Genomic DNA, 19,152 nt, shown 5'->3' with positions numbered 1-19,152 from the left:
ACCCATATCTGGCCTGAAATCGGGCAAATTTCGATCGGGCAGTTGTTTTAAAAATCTAGTCGGATCGGGGACCGCATCGGCTCCCCGAACCGACTTTGCCTATACCCGTCGTTATAATTCAATTGTTTGGCCCCAGGGTGGGGGATATCGGGAGAAGATCCGCTTGCTTGTCGACATCGCCAAGCCAGCGGATCTTAAGGTGTATGGGGACCCTAATATTGGGGGCCAGGAGAATTACAGAAAAAAAACCCAGCAAGTTCTGTGTTTGGGGCGGAGCTTTCTTACCTGTGCAAAGTACAGTTTTAACTTTTTGCCCCTGAACTGCGTTTCGTGGAGCTCTATCCTCGCTCTCGCCGCTGCCTTGGGGTTGCTGAAATTTATCCGCACTCTTCGGAAGCTCTTGAAAAGCTGCAGTGTGACGCAGTCGTCATAAGAGCGAAACAGACCCTCGAATTTCTCCTGCAACAGCCAAAAAGAAGCCCCCGATGAGTCTGGACCCGAACCAATAAACTTCAGCTTCCAGTGGGGGGCAAACTCCTGTTATGGTTACTTTTAATGACTGGGGGTTCCACTACTCCCGCCGCCTTTTGTGCGCAGAACTGGGGAGTCCTCATGTATCGGTTACACTGCCAATCAAACTAAATGGCAACCAATCATGTTTAACCCAAGTGGAGTGCTACAGAAGGTGAATGTTTAGCAGGGCGACCCTTAATCTGTTAATGATGGTGGTGTGTGTGGGGGGGTGAATTCACTCCCCAATACATTCCATTATGAACAGTGCTACTGTATATGTGCAAGTATACTGGTGCATTACAGCCCGCGCCCAGTATTATTATTATTAACATTTATTTATAAAGCGCCAACATATTCCGCAGCGCTGTACAGTACTAGCCATAGATGTGGCCTAAAGCTGTGCCTGGCACTAAGTGATGGCGCATTGTGGCACAACCCCAGGAAGGCTGGGAACGGCTCTGCTAATGAGAAGGGAACCTTATGTCCTGAACACCAGACCCACGTATTGGCGCCTACCTGTGTAAGCGTATAAATAGCACTGCTTGTACTACCGCTGATGGGGTAATTGATCAAGCAAGAGCTGTCAGCAGCGCGTAATGAAAATGTGCTTTCAGCCATAACAGAGCAGCAAGTCTAACGTCTCACCCCACAGAACTGCTTGTGGGACTGTTTCAACCCCCAACCCATCCAACCATTATTATGGCACAAATAAGCACTCACCCCAAATCCCCCCCTAACTGGCCTTCAGGCTGGGCCCCCTTAGCCCATAACAAGGTTACAGATATATAGAAACATTGGGGTAACAGTCACCCTGCTATAGTTCCAGGGGTACCCAGGGAACAAATAAGCACTCACCCCAAATCCCCCCCTAACTGGCCTTCAGGCTGGGCCCCCTTAGCCCATAACAAGGTTACAGATATATAGAAACATTGGGGTAACAGTCACCCTGCTATAGTTCCAGGGGTACCCAGGGCACAAATAAGCACTCACCCCAAATCCCCCCCTAACTGGCCTTCAGGCTGGGCCCCCTTAGCTCATAACAAGGTTACAGATATATAGAGAAATGGGGGTCACTGACTCCAGCAGCCAAAAACCTATTGCTCTGTGAGGCTACAGTTTTACTGTTATTATTACTTTTTATTACTTATCTTTCTATTCAGCCCCTCCCCTATCCATATATCAGTCTCTCATTCAAACGGCTTCCTGGTTGCTAAAGTCATGTTTACCCTAGCAACCAGATAGCTGCTGAAACTCCAAGCTGGAACTGCTAAACAAAAATGTAAATAATTAAAAAAAACAATTGCAGTTTGTCTCTGCATTGTTGTACCATCAGGCTGAGCCCCCTTCTACCTTCTTGAAAGGCGCTGAATCTCAACGTTTTGGTCCCTAAAAGCAATGAATGGGCAAACAATGAATGAGAATAAGAAGTTACAGCTTCTAATGCTGTATATGGCCGCCCACTCATAGAGATGTAAAAAAAAGGGTTAATTTCTGGTGTCAGTATCCCTTTAAGGACACACAGCCAAATGGATTGGCTGAGCTAGGAAGTCAGTTCTTATACAAAATGAGAGTTAATATTTTAATCCATAGCAGGCAGGATACGCTGGGCATCGGTGGGCTTTGTTCATGCTGTTACTATAGTTACCATTCCCCCCCCCCGTCCCCGCTGAATACATCTTGTACGAGACCTCCCTATTGTATTTATGAATGGAGCCTGTGCATATTAATTTCCCTGTTACACACAGCGCCGCGTCGCTCACAGCTCCCGGCACAATTACCCCAATCTCACACACAAGCAATATCCACTGCTCTTTCTCTGGTGGGGCAATTAAACTCTGGGGCAGTAACAGAGGTAGTTAGTGAGCAATTAGCAGCCAGTGGCGGCGGAGGGTCCCTCTGTCTACTAATATGGAATACATAGTGTAGGGGGGGATATAGGATACATAGTGTAGGGGGGGATATAGGAATACATAGTGTAGGGGGGGATATAGGAATACATAGTGTAGGGGGGATATAGGATACATAGTGTAGGGGGGGATATAGGAATACATAGTGTAGGGGGGATATAGGATACATAGTGTAGGGGGGGATATAGGAATACATAGTGTAGGGGGGATATAGGAATACATAGTGTAGGGGGATATAGGATACATAGTGTAGGGGGGAATATAGGAATAAATAGTGTAGGGGGGATATAGGAATACATAGTGTAGGGGGGATATAGGAATACATAGTGTAGGGGGGATATAGGATACATAGTGTAGGGGGGATATAGGATACATAGTGTAGGGGGATATAGGAATACATAGTGTAGGGGGGGATATAGGAATACATAGTGTAGGGGGGATATAGGAATACATAGTGTAGGGGGGATATAGGAATACATAGTGTAGGGGGGGATATAGGATACATAGTGTAGGGGGGATATAGGATACATAGTGTAGGGGGGATATAGGAATACATAGTGTAGGGGGGATATAGGAATACATAGTGTAGGGGGGATATAGGATACATAGTGTAGGGGGGGATATAGGAATACATAGTGTAGGGGGGGATATAGGATACATAGTGTAGGGGGGATATAGGATACATAGTGTAGGGGGGATATAGGAATACATAGTGTAGGGGGATATAGGATACATAGTGTAGGGGGGGATATAGGATACATAGTGTAGGGGGGGATATAGGATACATAGTGTAGGGGGGATATAGGATACATAGTATAGGGGGGATATAGGAATACATAGTGTAAAGGGGGATATAGGATACATAGTGTAGGGGGGATATAGGATACATAGTGTAGGGGGGGATATAGGATACATAGTGTAGGGGGGATATAGGAATACATAGTGTAGGGGGGATATAGGATACATAGTGTAGGGGGGATATAGGATACATAGTGTAGGGGGGGATATAGGAATACATAGTGTAGGGGGGGATATAGGATACATAGTGTAGGGGGGGATATAGGATACATAGTGTAGGGGGGATATAGGATACATAGTGTAGGGGGGATATAGGATACATAGTGTAGGGGGGATATAGGATACATAGTGTAGGGGGGATATAGGATACATAGTGTAGGGGGGATATAGGATACATAGTGTAGGGGGGATATAGGAATACATAGTGTAGGGGGGATATAGGATACATAGTGTAGGGGGGGATATAGGATACATAGTGTAGGGGGGGATATAGGATACATAGTGTAGGGGGGATATAGGATACATAGTGTAGGGGGGATATAAGAATACATAGTGTAGGGGGGATATAGGATACATAGTGTAGGGGGGATATAGGATACATAGTGTAGGGGGGGATATAGGATACATAGTGTAGGGGGGATATAGGAATACATAGTGTAGGGGGGATATAGAATACATAGTGTAGGGGGGATATAGGAATATATAGTGTAGGGGGGATATAGAATACATAGTGTAGGGGGGGATATAGGAATACATAGTGTAGGGGGGATATAGAATACATAGTGTAGGGGGGATATAGGAATATATAGTGTAGGGGGGATATAGAATACATAGTGTAGGGGGGGATATAGGATACATAGTGTAGGGGGGATATAGGAATACATAGTGTATTGGGGGGGGATATAGAATACATAGTGTAGGGGGGATATAGAATACATAGTGTAGGGGGGGATATAGGAATACTTTGGGGCACATTTACAAAGGCACGAACGCTCGATCGTTCACGCGAACGCTCCGAGCGTATTTTTGCCGATTTTTTCGGGCGTCCGCACGACTTTTTCGTACGGCGCACGACTTTTTCAGACGTTTGCACGAAAAAATCAGAAAGGTCTTACCGCTGTTTACAATTGTTCGGTACGAAAATTTCGTGACTTTCGGATCGCCAATACGATATTATCGTGACTAATACGATTTTTTCGTAAGCATTTTCGTGATATTTGCGATCTTCCGAAATTTTCGTTTCCAATACGATTTTTTCCCATTCGTGATTCGGATTCGTGGATTAGTAAATGTGCCCCATAGTGTAGGGGGGATATATGAATACATAGTGTAGGGGGGATATAGGATACATAGTGTTTAGGGGGGAATATAGGAATACATAGTGTAGGGGGGATATAGGAATACATAGTGTAGGGGGGATATAGGAATACATAGTCTAGGGGGGATATAGGATACATAGTGTAGGGGGGGATATAGGAATACATAGTGTAGGGGGGATATAGGAATACATAGTGTAGGGGGGATATAGGAATACATAGTGTAGGGGGGGATATAGGAATACATAGTGTAGGGGGGATATAGGAATACATAGTGTAGGGGGGTATAGGAATACATAGTGTAGGGGGGGATATAGGAATACATAGTGTAGGGGGGGTATAGGAATACATAGTGTAGGGGGGGATATAGGAATACATAGTGTAGGGGGGGATATAGGAATACATAGTGTAGGGGGGATATAGGAATACATAGTGTAGGGGGGGTATAGGAATACATAGTGTAGGGGGGGATATAGGAATACATAGTGTAGGGGGGGTATAGGAATACATAGTGTAGGGGGGGATATAGGAATACATAGTGTAGGGGGGGATATAGGAATACATAGTGTAGGGGGGGATATAGGAATACATAGTGTATTGGGGGGGGATATAGAATACATAGTGTATGGAGGGGATATAGAATACATAGTATAGGGGGGGATATAGGAATACATAGTGTAGGGGGGGATATAGGAAATACATAGTGTAGGGGGGATATAGGAATACATAGTGTAGGGGGGATATAGGAATACATAGTGTAGGGGGGGATATAGGAATACATAGTGTAGGGGGGATATAGAATACATAGTGTATGGAGGGGATATAGAATACATAGTATAGGGGGGATATAGGAATACATAGTGTAGGGGGGGATATAGGAATACATAGTGTAGGGGGGATATAGGAATACATAGTGTAGGGGGGATATAGGAATACATAGTGTAGGGGGGGATATAGGAATACATAGTGTAGGGGGGATATAGGAATACATAGTGTAGGGGGGATATAGGAATACATAGTGTAGGGGGGGATATAGGAATACATAGTGTAGGGGGGATATAGGAATACATAGTGTAGGGGGGGATATAGGAATACATAGTGTAGGGGGGATATAGGAATACATAGTGTAGGGGGGTATAGGAATACATAGTGTAGGGGGGATATAGGAATACATAGTGTAGGGGGGGATATAGGAATACATAGTGTAGGGGGGGATATAGGAATACATAGTGTAGGGGGGATATAGGAATACATAGTGTAGGGGGGATATAGGAATACATAGTGTAGGGGGGGATATAGGATACATAGTGTAGGGGGGATATAGGAATACATAGTGTAGGGGGGGATATAGGAATACATAGTGTAGGGGGGGATATAGGAATACATAGTGTATTGGGGGGGATATAGAATACATAGTGTAGGGGGGGATATAGGAATACATAGTGTAGGGGGGATATAGAATACATAGTGTATGGAGGGGATATAGAATACATAGTATAGGGGGGGATATAGGAATACATAGTGTAGGGGGGGGATATAGGAATACATAGTGTAGGGGGGATATAGGAATACATAGTGTAGGGGGGATATAGGAATACATAGTGTAGGGGGGGATATAGGAATATATAGTGTAGGGGGGATATAGGAATACATAGTGTAGGGGGGATATAGGAATACATAGTGTAGGGGGGGATATAGGAATACATAGTGTAGGGGGGATATAGGAATACATAGTGTAGGGGGGGATATAGGATACATAGTGTAGGGGGGATATAGGAATACATAGTGTAGGGGGGGATATAGGAATACATAGTGTAGGGGGGGATATAGGAATACATAGTGTATTGGGGGGGGGATATAGAATACATAGTGTATGGAGGGGATATAGAATACATAGTATAGGGGGGGATATAGGAATACATAGTGTAGGGGGGGATATAGGAATACATAGTGTAGGGGGGATATAGGAATACATAGTGTGGGGGGGATATAGGAATACATAGTGTAGGGGGGGATATAGGAATACATAGTGTAGGGGGGATATAGGAATACATAGTGTAGGGGGGGATATAGGAATACATAGTGTAGGGGGGATATAGGAATACATAGTGTAGGGGGGGATATAGGATACATAGTGTAGGGGGGATATAGGAATACATAGTGTAGGGGGGATATAGGAATACATAGTGTAGGGGGATATAGGAATACATAGTGTAGGGGGGATATAGGAATACATAGTGTAGGGGGGATATAGGAATACATAGTGTAGGGGGGATATAGGAATACATAGTGTAGGGGGGGATATAGGAATACATAGTGTAGGGGGGGATATAGGAATACATAGTGTAGGGGGGATATAGGATACATAGTGTAGGGGGGATATAGGAATACATAGTGTAGGGGGGATATAGGAATACATAGTGTAGGGGGGATATAGGAATACATAGTGTAGGGGGGATATAGGCAAGCTGTGTGCCTCCGACTGCTGTTCAACTACAACTCTCTGCAGACAAGGGAATCATTTCCAATCTTCCTCTGTATCCAAATACGCCAGGGATTAGTCTGATAATATATGTGCTAGAAATGTAATCAGAAATATGGAACAGTTTAGCAGCTACTGATTAGTTCATTGGCATTTAACAGATTCCAATGGTCCTGCCTACTGAAGCATCTCATTGGTGAATGACTAACGCTATTAAAGGCGCCCTTACTGCATGCAGAACAATGGTTACCTGAAGTAGCATCTGAGGATACACGGGGGGGGATTGGGGCTGGGACAGAAACAGAGACCCCTCACAGAACAGTCGTGCCCATGTATAATATGAAATAAAGTATGTTGGCAATAAAACTATACAGTCAGGGATATAGAGGGGTAAGCGTCCCAGAGAGTGATTACAGAGATCATTGGTTATATCCACGAATGGAGACGAATTGCAAACCCTTAACAGCACCAACTCCAGCCCTGACGCTGAGGGTTGTAGTTCAGCAACATCTGGAAGGCAGAGGGTTGACCCTCCTCCTTTGAAAGGATCCAATGGGTGACGGCAGCATGTGGCATCAGTGCCAACAGAAGGGGACAAGTGCACTGTGGGTTCTGCTGCAGTACAAGGGGCGCAGGTAACGGAGATGGTGCTTTTTCCAGTCAGGAACAGTACTTTTTAGGAGAGGATCGGGTAATTAAATGAAATATATTCTTAAGCTGTTAATTAAGCATTGTTTTCAGTGACTACATATATCCCCATTCTATATAATGAAGTGTTTACTCTGACATGCTAAGCTTCCTTATCTTAGTCACTCTGCTGTTTAATCCTGCTAAGGGCTCCATATCCTGCAGTAATGGAAAAAGGGGGTTTCATGTCTCTAACCAGTGGTCTGAATGCCACAAAGCGTGACAGAACTGCTGCTAGGAAGGAGAGCTAACCATCCCATTACAGCAGCTACCCTGTCACCGTATGGTTAGAGGCTGCACTGAGCCAATCACCCCCGGCTCATCTCTAACATTTGCCAGTCACTTACATATTCATACAGTTAGCATTAGGGGTAAACACCCCATTCTCTGCTAATGGCATCACATATACTTACAGTACCGCTATATCCTGCAGAGCTTTACCCTACACTTATACAGTGCCGCTATATCCTGCAGAGCTTTATCCTACACTTATACAGTGCTGCTATATCCTGCAGAGCTTTATCCTACACTTATACAGTGCTGCTATATCCTGCACAGCTTTATCCTACACTTATACAGTGCTGCTATATCCTGCACAGCTTTATCCTACACTTATACAGTGCCGCTATATCCTGCAGAGCTTTATCCTACACTTATACAGTGCCGCTATATCCTGCACAGCTTTATCCTACACTTATACAGTGCTGCTATATCCTGCACAGCTTTATCCTACACTTATACAGTGCTGCTATATCCTGCACAGCTTTATCCTACACTTATACAGTGCTGCTATATCCTGCACAGCTTTATCCTACACTTATACAGTGCCGCTATATCCTGCAGAGCATTATCCTACACTTATACAGTGCTGCTATATCCTGCACAGCTTTATCCTACACTTATACAGTGCCGCTATATCCTGCACAGCTTTATCCTACACTTATACAGTGCTGCTATATCCTGCACAGCTTTATCCTACACTTATACAGTGCTGCTATATCCTGCACAGCTTTATCCTACACTTATACAGTGCTGCTATATCCTGCACAGCTTTATCCTACACTTATACAGTGCCGCTATATCCTGCAGAGCATTATCCTACACTTATACAGTGCTGCTATATCCTGCACAGCTTTATCCTACACTTATACAGTGCCGCTATATCCTGCACAGCTTTATCCTACACTTATACAGTGCCGCTATATCCTGCAGAGCATTATCCTACACTTATACAGTGCTGCTATATCCTGCACAGCTTTATCCTACACTTATACAGTGCCGCTATATCCTGCAGAGCATTATCCTACACTTATACAGTGCTGCTATATCCTGCACAGCTTTATCCTACACTTATACAGTGCCGCTATATCCTGCAGAGCATTATCCTACACTTATACAGTGCTGCTATATCCTGCAGAGCATTATTCTCCTTCACTTATATAGTGCTAACATGCTGCAGAGCTTTATCCTGCCTGTATATAGAGCATGTATAAAAGCTTCACACTGTACTTATATAGTGCTGAGGTATTTTGAACTGCTTTATCCTCCGTTACTATAGTGTTGAGATATTCTGCATAGCTTTATGCTACATATAAGGCTGACATACTGCAGAGCATTCTCCTCCATGTACCCGGTGCTGACATATTCTGCAGAGCTCAGTTATGGTGTGTGAATCTACTGCTACTGAGAGCTGTATCTGTCTATCCAATCACTATTCTATTCACTGCAGCCGTGGTTCTGACTGCTGAAACAATGTAGCAGAATCCGGCTAATTAAGAAGCGCAGTCTTGGCTAACTATTGATTGAAACTACAGTACAGAGTCAGAACCGCCAGTGCAGAAGCTTCTGTTACATACATTTACAAAGAACTTTGAAACCATCTCTATGTATCTGATAACTGCATATTGTAAAGTGTATTTATCTGGGATGTTGCCAATTACACAGCCCTCCGGCTCTTTATAAACTGCAGCTCCATGAAATACATACCCCCCCCCCAAGCTGCAAATCCCTGTTATTCCTGTTATAGAGATATGGGGGTTATGTAGGATTAAATGGCAGCCTTACCTGTACCCCCTGAATAGTGAACACCTCCATATCGACCATGCAGGCAACCAGAGTGCACACATCGATGTCCATAGTGCGGGAAGGCATGTTACTGTTCCAGTGCCAGTAGGAGAACTCTTGGGATCCTTAGGGACTCTCTCCTGTACTGCCAGAGCTTGGCCCCCCTATGGCCAGATGGTGGGAGATGTGGCCCCAGTGTGCGGCTGTTCCGGCTGTGCCCAAGTGCAGCTTCAGCCCCACACAGTGAGCCAGCCCAGTAACCACTGCTGCCCCGTCTCCCCCAGCAGTGACATCAGCGCCGCCGCTGACATAAGCCAAGTCTGTTTTCTGAAGGCTTTTATCTGCAGGCAGCGCAGCGGAGCAAATGGGACCTGATTGTGCGCTAAATCTGACCTGTGCCGGGATCAATGCAGGAGCCACAGCCGCTAACAAAGAACACTCAGAGCTCTGACCCCAGTGCCACTAGGCATTATATACATTCATTTAACCAGATATGGCACAAAGGGAAAGTAAGCTTTGTATGCTCTCTGCGCTGGCCAATCAGATCTGCTTTGTGTTCTGTATATACAGAGAGTTCTTTTATGCACTCAGTGTGCATAAATATTGTTTAACCCCCTTCAACGCTTACATTTAATCAAAATGTATTTAAACATCTCTATATTTAAGCATCTAGGTGTATTCATACTATACAGGTATAGGACCCGTTATCCAGAATGCTCAGGACCAAGGGTATTCCGGATAATGAGTCTTTCCGTAATTTGGATCTCTATACCATAAGCCTACTAAAAACATTAATCAAACCCAATAGGATTGTTTTGCATCCAATAAGGATTTTTTATATCTTAGTTGGGATCAATTACAAGGTTCTGTTTTATTATTACAGAGAAAAGGGAATCATTTAACCATTAAATAAACCCAATAGGGCTGTTCTGCCCCCAATAAGGGGTAATTATATCTTAGTTGGGATCAAGTACAGGTACTGTTTTATTATTACAGAGAAAAGGGAATCATTTAACCATGAAATAAACCCAATAGGACTGTTCTGCCCCAATAAGGGGTAATTATATCTTAGTTGGGATCAAGTACAGGTACTGTTTTATTATTACAGAGAAAAGGGAATCATTTAACCATGAAATAAACCCAATAGGGCTGTTCTGCCCCCAATAAGGGGTAATTATATCTTAGTTGGGATCAATTACAGGTACTGTTTTATTACTACCGAGAAAAAGGAAATCAGTTTTAAAATTCTGAATTATTTTATTAAAATGGAGCCTATGGGAGACAGACTTTCTGTAATTCGGAGCTTTCTGAATAACGGGTTTCCGGATAAGGGATCCCATACCTGTTTATTACATAGGGGAGTCTCCATAACACCTGCATGCCGGTTGGTACACACAGGGTTAAGTCACAGAGAGCTGCACTTGCCCATAAGGGTTTGCCCCCTGGCTGGTACTTTACTGGCCATAAAAATGTTGCTTGATGCAAATGTTATTAAGAATAATAATAGGGAATAACAAATGAATGATATGAAAGCCGGTAATTTTTCCAGCAAGGGTGGCAGCCCTATGCCCCTATTGTACAATACCTGGCACTCAGATGTAATAAAGATGCATAAAAGACATAATATACTGAGAATATACATTTAATTCCATATAAACATTGATCAAGTAAAACAATGAACCCCCACATCAGCCTTCCTGCACCCCCACATCAGCCTTCCTGCACCCCCACATCTCTCCCCATTAGTGCAGTGACTCAAACCCACAGGTGACACAGGGCAAGGGGCCATGCCACGGACAGCACCAAGTAGGCAGGGGGGGGTAAGAGGTACTGGGGTTATGGTGGCAAGTCTAGGAATACTGCCCGTAGTCGTGCCAGTAGCACCCCTCTGTGTCAACTACCTGCCCATTTGGCACACAGTGAGCACAGGGTAGGCCCCCACAACTGTGTACATCAGTAGTTGCCACTCAGACAGGTGGCTTGGAAGCAGCAATGCGTGGGTTAACCCAAAACCCAGTGACCACTGCAACTGTTGAAGTTTCCCTCTCTTGGACCCAGAAGTAGGGTGCAAAGCTGGCAGATACGGGTACATTTAGCAGGTTAGTGTTAGGTGCGGGTTATGGTCTTGTTGGTTAGGACCAGATGTGGGATGAGTTTTCCGTGGCTGGCACGTCACTAGTTGGAAGCATGACTGAGCCAATTAGGTTGTTGGCTGAACCACCGGTTCTACTAATCAGTCCATCTGTTCTGTTGACTGCTTGTTGCCAGACCGGGCCAGGGCGGGCAGGGCCAGGCCAGCGTTACGCCCCCCTTAGTCTGTTTAATTCTCGCGTGATGAGACTTGGCATCGTCGGCGGGCCGGATTAAAAAGGCCAAGGGGCCGGACGTGGTCCGCGGGCCGTAGTTTGCCCACCCCTGCCATAGGGGCTGCTCACTAGCCTATCTGTCTTGCTCACTAGCCCATAGGTGCTGCTGACTAGCCTATCTGTCTTGCTCACTAGCCCATAGGTGCTGCTGAGTAGTCTGTCTTGCCCACTTGCCAATAGGTGCTGCTAACTAGCCAATCTATCTTGCTTACTAGCCCATACCCCCTACTGTAAATGATAAGGATATTAGCAGTCACTGAGAGGTTCTGTGCCCATATAAAGGCACAAGGCTGCAGGCTGAGTTATACAGGGAACTCTGAGTATCACTCATGTATTATAAGGGATAATGTACCCCCTACTGTAAATGATAAGGATATTAGCAGTCACTGAGGGGTTCTGTGCCCATATAAAGGCACAAGGCTGCAGGCTGAGTTATACAGGGAACTCTGAGTATCACTCATGTATTATAAGGGATAATGTACCCCCTACTGTAAATGATAAGGATATTAGCAGTCACTGAGGGGCTCTGTGCCCATATAAAGGCACAAGGCTGCAGGCTGAGTTATACAGGGAACTCTGAGTATCACTCATGTATTATAAGGGATAATGTACCCCCTACTGTAAATGATAAGGATATTAGCAGTCACTGAGGGGTTCTGTGCCCATATAAAGGCACAAGGCTGCAGGCTGAGTTATACAGGGAACTCTGAGTATCACTCATGTATTATAAGGGATAATGTACCCCCTACTGTAAATGATAAGGATATTGGAAGTCACTGACAATTATGTGAGTAACACCCAAAAATAAAAAATAGTATAGACAGCTATTAATTACCCCAGCTAATTATGGTATCAATATATACATCCATGTATCTGTTACATGCGTTCCTATGGGAAGCTATCCCCCTATCTCTGTTACCAGGCAGCCCTTCCTCATTAACTCTTATAGATTTAAAGAACAATTCTTCTTGACTTAATCGAAGGCCTTTGTTACACAGACTAACAGACAGCGAGTGGTATCTGGGGAATCAGACGCGCCCGGCGCCCCCATCGCACACACACAGGTGAATGATTTCTGCCTCCTTGTTTTTACATTTCCTTGTACAGAAAATTGCTGCTCAGCGCGACCTTAAATGACGTGACATTTAGAATGTGAGGACAGTCTGGGGATAACGCAGGAGCCTTAGGAAGGGAGGAAGGGATACAAAAAAACAAGAACCGACACAATAAGCTAGCGCTCCAATAGGATGTGACACGGGGGGTGTAGTTAAAGGGGCACGGGCAGCAAAATGAATACATCAGTTATATGGCTTTGCTGTCTGTGCTCTCATGGCTACTTGGTAAGGCCAAAAAATAATCATTTGTAGTGGGGGGGGGGGGGGTTCTATGGTTTCTGATAATGTGACCCATAGTGGGGGGGTGCCCCTTTATTAGCCTTTGGATGGCGAGGCAAAGGAGGTGGCGGCACACAACAGTGCCCAAAAGCTTTTAGCATGAATACCATTATTTACAGATAAAAATGCCCTGAAATTCCTAGTATTGACATATGCACAACAACACACACAATCTCACACAAACACAATCTCACACTAACACACACACAAGAGCAGAACCGGCCAGACAAACAGAAGGACATCTGAAGGTTAAATAAAGACAATTTCAGGTCCAAATTTTTCTCAAATGGTCCCAGGTCTGACTTCAAAGACCTTTGCTATTCACTGGCTCCCTGATACAGATATGGTATCCCTTATCTGGAAACCCGTTATCCAGAAAGCTCTGAATTATGGGAAGGCCATCTCCGTATTTGAATCAAACAATTCAGATTTTTAAAAATTATAATAATAAAACAGTACCTGTACTTGATCCCAACTAAGATATAATTACCCCTTATTGGGGCAGAACAGCCCTATTGGGTTTATTTCATGGTTAAATGATTCCCTTTTCTCTGTAATAATAAAACAGTACCTGTACTTGATCCCAACTGAGATATAATTACCCCTTATTGGGGCAGAACAGCCCTATTGGGTTTATTTAATGGTTAAATGATTCCCTTTTCTCTGTAATAATAAAACAGTACCTGTACTTGATCCCAACTAAGATATAATTACCCCTTATTGGGGGCAGAACATCCCTATTGGGTTTATTTAATGGTTAAATGATTCCCTTTTCTCTGTAATAATAAAACAGAACCTGTACTTGATCCCAACTAAGATATAATTACCCCTTATTGGGGGCAGAACAGCCCTATTGGGTTTATTTAATGGTTAAATGATTCCCTTTTCTCTGTAATAATAAAACAGTACCTGTACTTGATCCCAACTAAGATATAATTACCCCTTATTGGGGGCAGAACAGCCCTATTGGGTTTAATGTTTAATGTTTATGGAAAGATACAATATCTGGAAACCCCAGGTTCTGAGCATTCTGGATGTCCCATACCTGTACCCGAAGTCATTCAGATGCTGATCTTCCCCTGCCCTGGGCAGCACTGCACGCTATCAGTACAATGTTTATGTTACACGTTGGCCCAGGCCACAAGGTTTGCAATTTGGGGGTGCCCCAGGGGCTACCGCTGCCTCCTAACCAGACTGACGTAAATGAGTTCTAATATTTCTTATTGTTTGCTGGGGTCACTGACCCCCAGCAAACAAATGACATTATCAATTGCAGCCTGTGAGAAGGCAGAACAGGAATGATAACAATTTAAACACCATACAAACTAAATAATGAAATTGAATAGTTATTGAAAAACATACTAAAATATAATTTATAGTTGGCCTGCCCCTTTCATCTTTACTGATAATTAAAGAGCCATTTTTGGTTGAAGGGTAAGACAGAAGCATCTTCAGAAATACAGTAGCCGGGCTGCCTAGATAATGAATATGTGTTGGAATCCATGAGAGCAGTAGGTACAACGTATACAGAGATACAAAAATGAAATCAAATGAAATCATTTGTGGGGGTTTTATTGTTCAAGCCATTAATATTAAAGAGTTAATAAAAAATCCACATTTCCATTTCAGCCCCTAAAGCTTCTCATTTATTCTTATTTATGATAAACCCTTCCCTCTGAGAGTATGATGGGATGAGTGAGTGCGTCCGACTGCCTGCCCATTAGGTGCCGCTTATGGCTAACAGGCATTATGGGCAATCCAGCTCCTCCATTAGTCTCAAATGGAGCCCTCCTGCTTCCTTCTACTGCCATATTGGCACTTATATATACACTTATTCTCAGCAGGTAGTGATGGGCTCCCTGAGTGAAACCAAGTGCTTCCTATGTATCTTATGCATTTACTCCATCATAAATTAAATTATAATTAATTACTGGCCACTCAGTATGGCAGCGCTACACAAGCCCTGTTTATTAGTCCATTGGGAAGTGCATAAATGGAAGTGTAATGGGTAACCACAAGCCAGTGTTCCATCAAAGCTCATTATGGCTTCCAACTACACATCTAGAGACTTCTCTGCATCAGCGGCTCAGGAACCTTAACCAACATCGCTGGTTCCTAAACTGTGGGGGTGGAGCTGGTTCCCAAACTGTGGAGGTGGAGCTGGTTCCCAAACTGTGGGAGTGGAGCTGGTTCCAAAACTGTGGGAGTGGAGCTGGTTCCAAAACTGTGGGAGTGGAGCTGGTTCCCAAACTGTGGGAGTGGAGTTGGTTCCCAAACTGTGGGAGTGGAGTTGGTTCCCAAACTGTGGGAGTGGAGCTGGTTCCCAAGGAAGTGGAGTGGGTTCCCAAACTGTAGGAGTGGAGCTGGTTCCCAAACTGTGGGAGTGGAGTTGGTTCCCAAACTGTGGGGGTGGAGCTGGTTCCCAAACTGTGGGAGTGGAGTTGGTTCCCAAACTGTGGGAGTGGAGTTGGTTCCCAAACTGTGGGGGTGGAGCTGGTTCCCAAACTGCGGGAGTGGAGCTGGTTCCCAAACTGTGGGAGTGGAGCTGGTTCCCAAACTGTGGGGGTGGAGCTGGTTCCCAAACTGTGGGAGTGGAGTTGGTTCCCAAACTGTGGGAGTGGAGTTGGTTCCCAAACTGTGGGAGTGGAGCTGGTTCCCAAACTGTGGGAGTGGAGTTGGTTCCCAAACTGTGGGAGTGGAGCTGGTTCCCAAACTGTGGGAGTGGAGTTGGTTCCAAAACTGTGGGAGTGGAGCCGGTTCCCAAACTGTGGGAGTGGAGTTGGTTCCCAAACTGTGGGGGTGGAGCTGGTTCCCAAACTGTGGGAGTGGAGCTGGTTCCCAAACTGTGGGGGTGGAGCTGGTTCCCAAACTGTGGGAGTGGAGTTGGTTCCCAAACTGTAGGAGTGGAGTTGGTTCCCAAACTGTGGGAGTGGAGCTGGTTCCCAAACTGTGGGAGTGGAGTTGGTTCCCAAACTGTAGGAGTGGAGTTGGTTCCCAAACTGTGGGAGTGGAGCTGGTTCCCAAACTGTGGGAGTGGAGCTGGTTCCCAAACTGTGGGGGTGGAGCTGGTTCACAAACTGTGGGAGTGGAGCTGGTTCCAAAACTGTGGGGGTGGAGCTGGTTCCCAAACTGTGGGAGTGGAGCTGGTTCCCAAACTGTGGGGGTGGAGCTGGTTCCCAAACTGTGGGGGTGGAGCTGGTTCCAAAACTGTGGGAGTGGAGCTGGTTCCCAAACTGTGGGGGTGGAGCTGGTTCCCAAACTGTGGGGGTGGAGCTGGTTCCCAAACTGTGGGGGTGGAGCTGGTTCCCAAACTGTGGGGGTGGAGCTGGTTCCCAAACTGTGGGGGTGGAGCTGGTTCCCAAACTGTGGGGGTGGAGCTGGTTCCCAAACTGTGGGGGTGGAGTTGGTTCCCAAACTGTGGGAGTGGAGCTGGTTCCCCTGGGGATCAATGGCATGGAGACAACCTTGGTTTGGGGTAGGTTTGGGGCAGAATGCTTATTTGCACACCTGGAAGCCCAGTCTAAAGGACATATTAGGCTGAGATATGCAGTATTATTTCATTATTCTGCCGGCAGTAAATCAAAGCTGATTACAGATTGGTTGCTATGGGTAACTCACTCACGAGGGCATAAGGAGCTCAATTACTAAAGTCAAAAACTAACCTGGGGGTAGTATTCACAGTGACCAACAAAGGGTAGTACAGCTACATAATATAGATACTCATATACCACTCAAAATTAGTTAAAAAATATAATTTTTTTTTAGCCCATTAAGAACAATATCCACCCCAGAGATTTGGCCCAACACTTTTTATGCTTACCCAGAACTTCATTATAGGCTCACTCCTTTGATAAAGCATGAAACGTGTTGGGCCAAATCTATGGGGTGGCTATTGTTCTCAATGGGCTAAAATAAATTTATATTTTTTAACTAATTTTGAGTGGTATATGAGTATATATATTATGTAAGTGGGGCAAAAGTGCCCAGTATTAGTAAATACGCCCCACCATCTCAAATACCATCCCCCATGGCTGCTAAAGCCAATATGTTGGGCATGTGGCAGGGCAGACGCCTGAAAGGCTAGCGTGCCAATGTGGGCCGTGTCTCCAGTCTGCTCCTTGCCCCAAGCCTCAGGCACAGACAAACGGCCCATAAGTCCTTACATGATGGCTCCTATGTGTAACACAGGCTGGGAGATTAGTTCAACAAAAACTGTAAGGCAGCAAATCAATCTTGTATTAAAGAAACCCTTTTTCATGCTTGGGACCACAACTTTTTACATTTACATTTTCGAGTTTAAACTCATAATTATGACTTTTTTGCAACCCTACGTGTCTATGTAACTATATATAGTTTATAATTTACCTGTAAATAAACTTCCCATCCTTTTCTGAGGGCTGTCAGTTTGGCTCAGTGAGGTTCCCAGGGGGGGTATTACAGCATAGTCTGCCCTTGCCCTGAGTGGGGGGGTATTACAGCATAGTCTGCCCTTGCCCTGAGTGGGGGCATCTAACTTACTGTTTTACCCCCCCATATAGCAGAGACGCAGGACTCCTGTAGCGCCATAATGGGAACCAGTACAGGACTTCCCACAGTGGTGGAACAGGGCTACACCAGTAACTGGCTAACTGCCAGAATTAATCAGCCACATATCCTGTATAAATATTATTGCTATAAAAAACACAAAGATCTCATGAAGTTTTAACCAAAAAAATCTTTATTTTTCAACGTTGAACAACAAAAGAAAGTAATTAGGGATGAGCTAATTTTTTTGCCAGGCGTGGATTCGTAGTGAATTTACGCATTTCACAATAAGCGAATTGTTTCGTGAAAAATTTGTCGCGCATCTAAAAAAATTACGGTCGTGTCAAATTGGGTGCGGACAAAAAAAGAATGCGCTCTGCGGATTTTCTAGTGTTTTGGGAATTTTCGTAATCTCGCGAGAACTGGATTCCGCACGTTGATATGTATCTGCTAAATTCCGCAAATTGTAACTAATACACGTTTTCTCTGCGGGATCTAGCGTATTACGTCAGGCGCCTATACGGAGGCGGGGGGTGGGGCTTATGGGTATGTAAGGGGGTTGGGCATCAATATTGAATTGTGGGTACTTTTCCCACTGATGAAGAGGGCGTGTAGCCCTTGAAACATTGGCTCTGTATGTGCACTCCCCAATAAACGAGTTGGGGGTTTCTTTTTACACCAGCAAATCCTTTTCTGCGCTTTTTCCCTTTTTTTCTTGTGTGCATTTTTGGTAAAAACTTCAAAATTTATCTTAAATTCAAATAAATCCCCTCATTGTTCCAATAGTGACGCCGAACGGATCGAGTGAAAACCTTAATGTTTGGGGAGAAACCGCTAGCAAGTGTTTCCCATAAAGATTTCTTATTCTTCTGTTTGTGAGATACCAGAGCTTTTAGCTTAGCGAATTTTTCCCTGAAATGGACCAACTCAGGCATATCCTCCATATCCTCCATATCCTTCATATCCTCATCCATATCCTCCATATCCTTCATATCCTTCATATCCTCATCCATATCCTTCATATCCTTCATATCCTCATCCATATCCTTCATATCCTCATCCATATCCTTCATATCACGCATCATGTTCTCATAATCCCGT

The 19,152-nt window shown here is 44.6% G+C and overlaps 1 protein-coding gene across 1 annotated transcript in view; it reads right to left on the bottom strand.

Moving 5' to 3' along the window:
* Positions 1-19,152, bottom strand: part of rcan2 (regulator of calcineurin 2) — an 84,130-nt gene that overhangs the window by 8,525 nt on the left and 56,453 nt on the right. Inside the window, 1 exon segment of the mRNA NM_001011215.1 lies at positions 286-459. Within this exon segment, the coding sequence (NP_001011215.1) occupies positions 286-459 (174 nt within the window).

This window comes from Xenopus tropicalis, chromosome 5, assembly GCF_000004195.4.
Source record: "Xenopus tropicalis strain Nigerian chromosome 5, UCB_Xtro_10.0, whole genome shotgun sequence".
In the NCBI taxonomy this organism is placed as follows: Eukaryota; Metazoa; Chordata; class Amphibia; order Anura; family Pipidae; genus Xenopus; species Xenopus tropicalis.
Note: the sequence above shows the minus strand (reverse complement) of the source record. Positions and strands in the feature narration are given on the sequence as shown.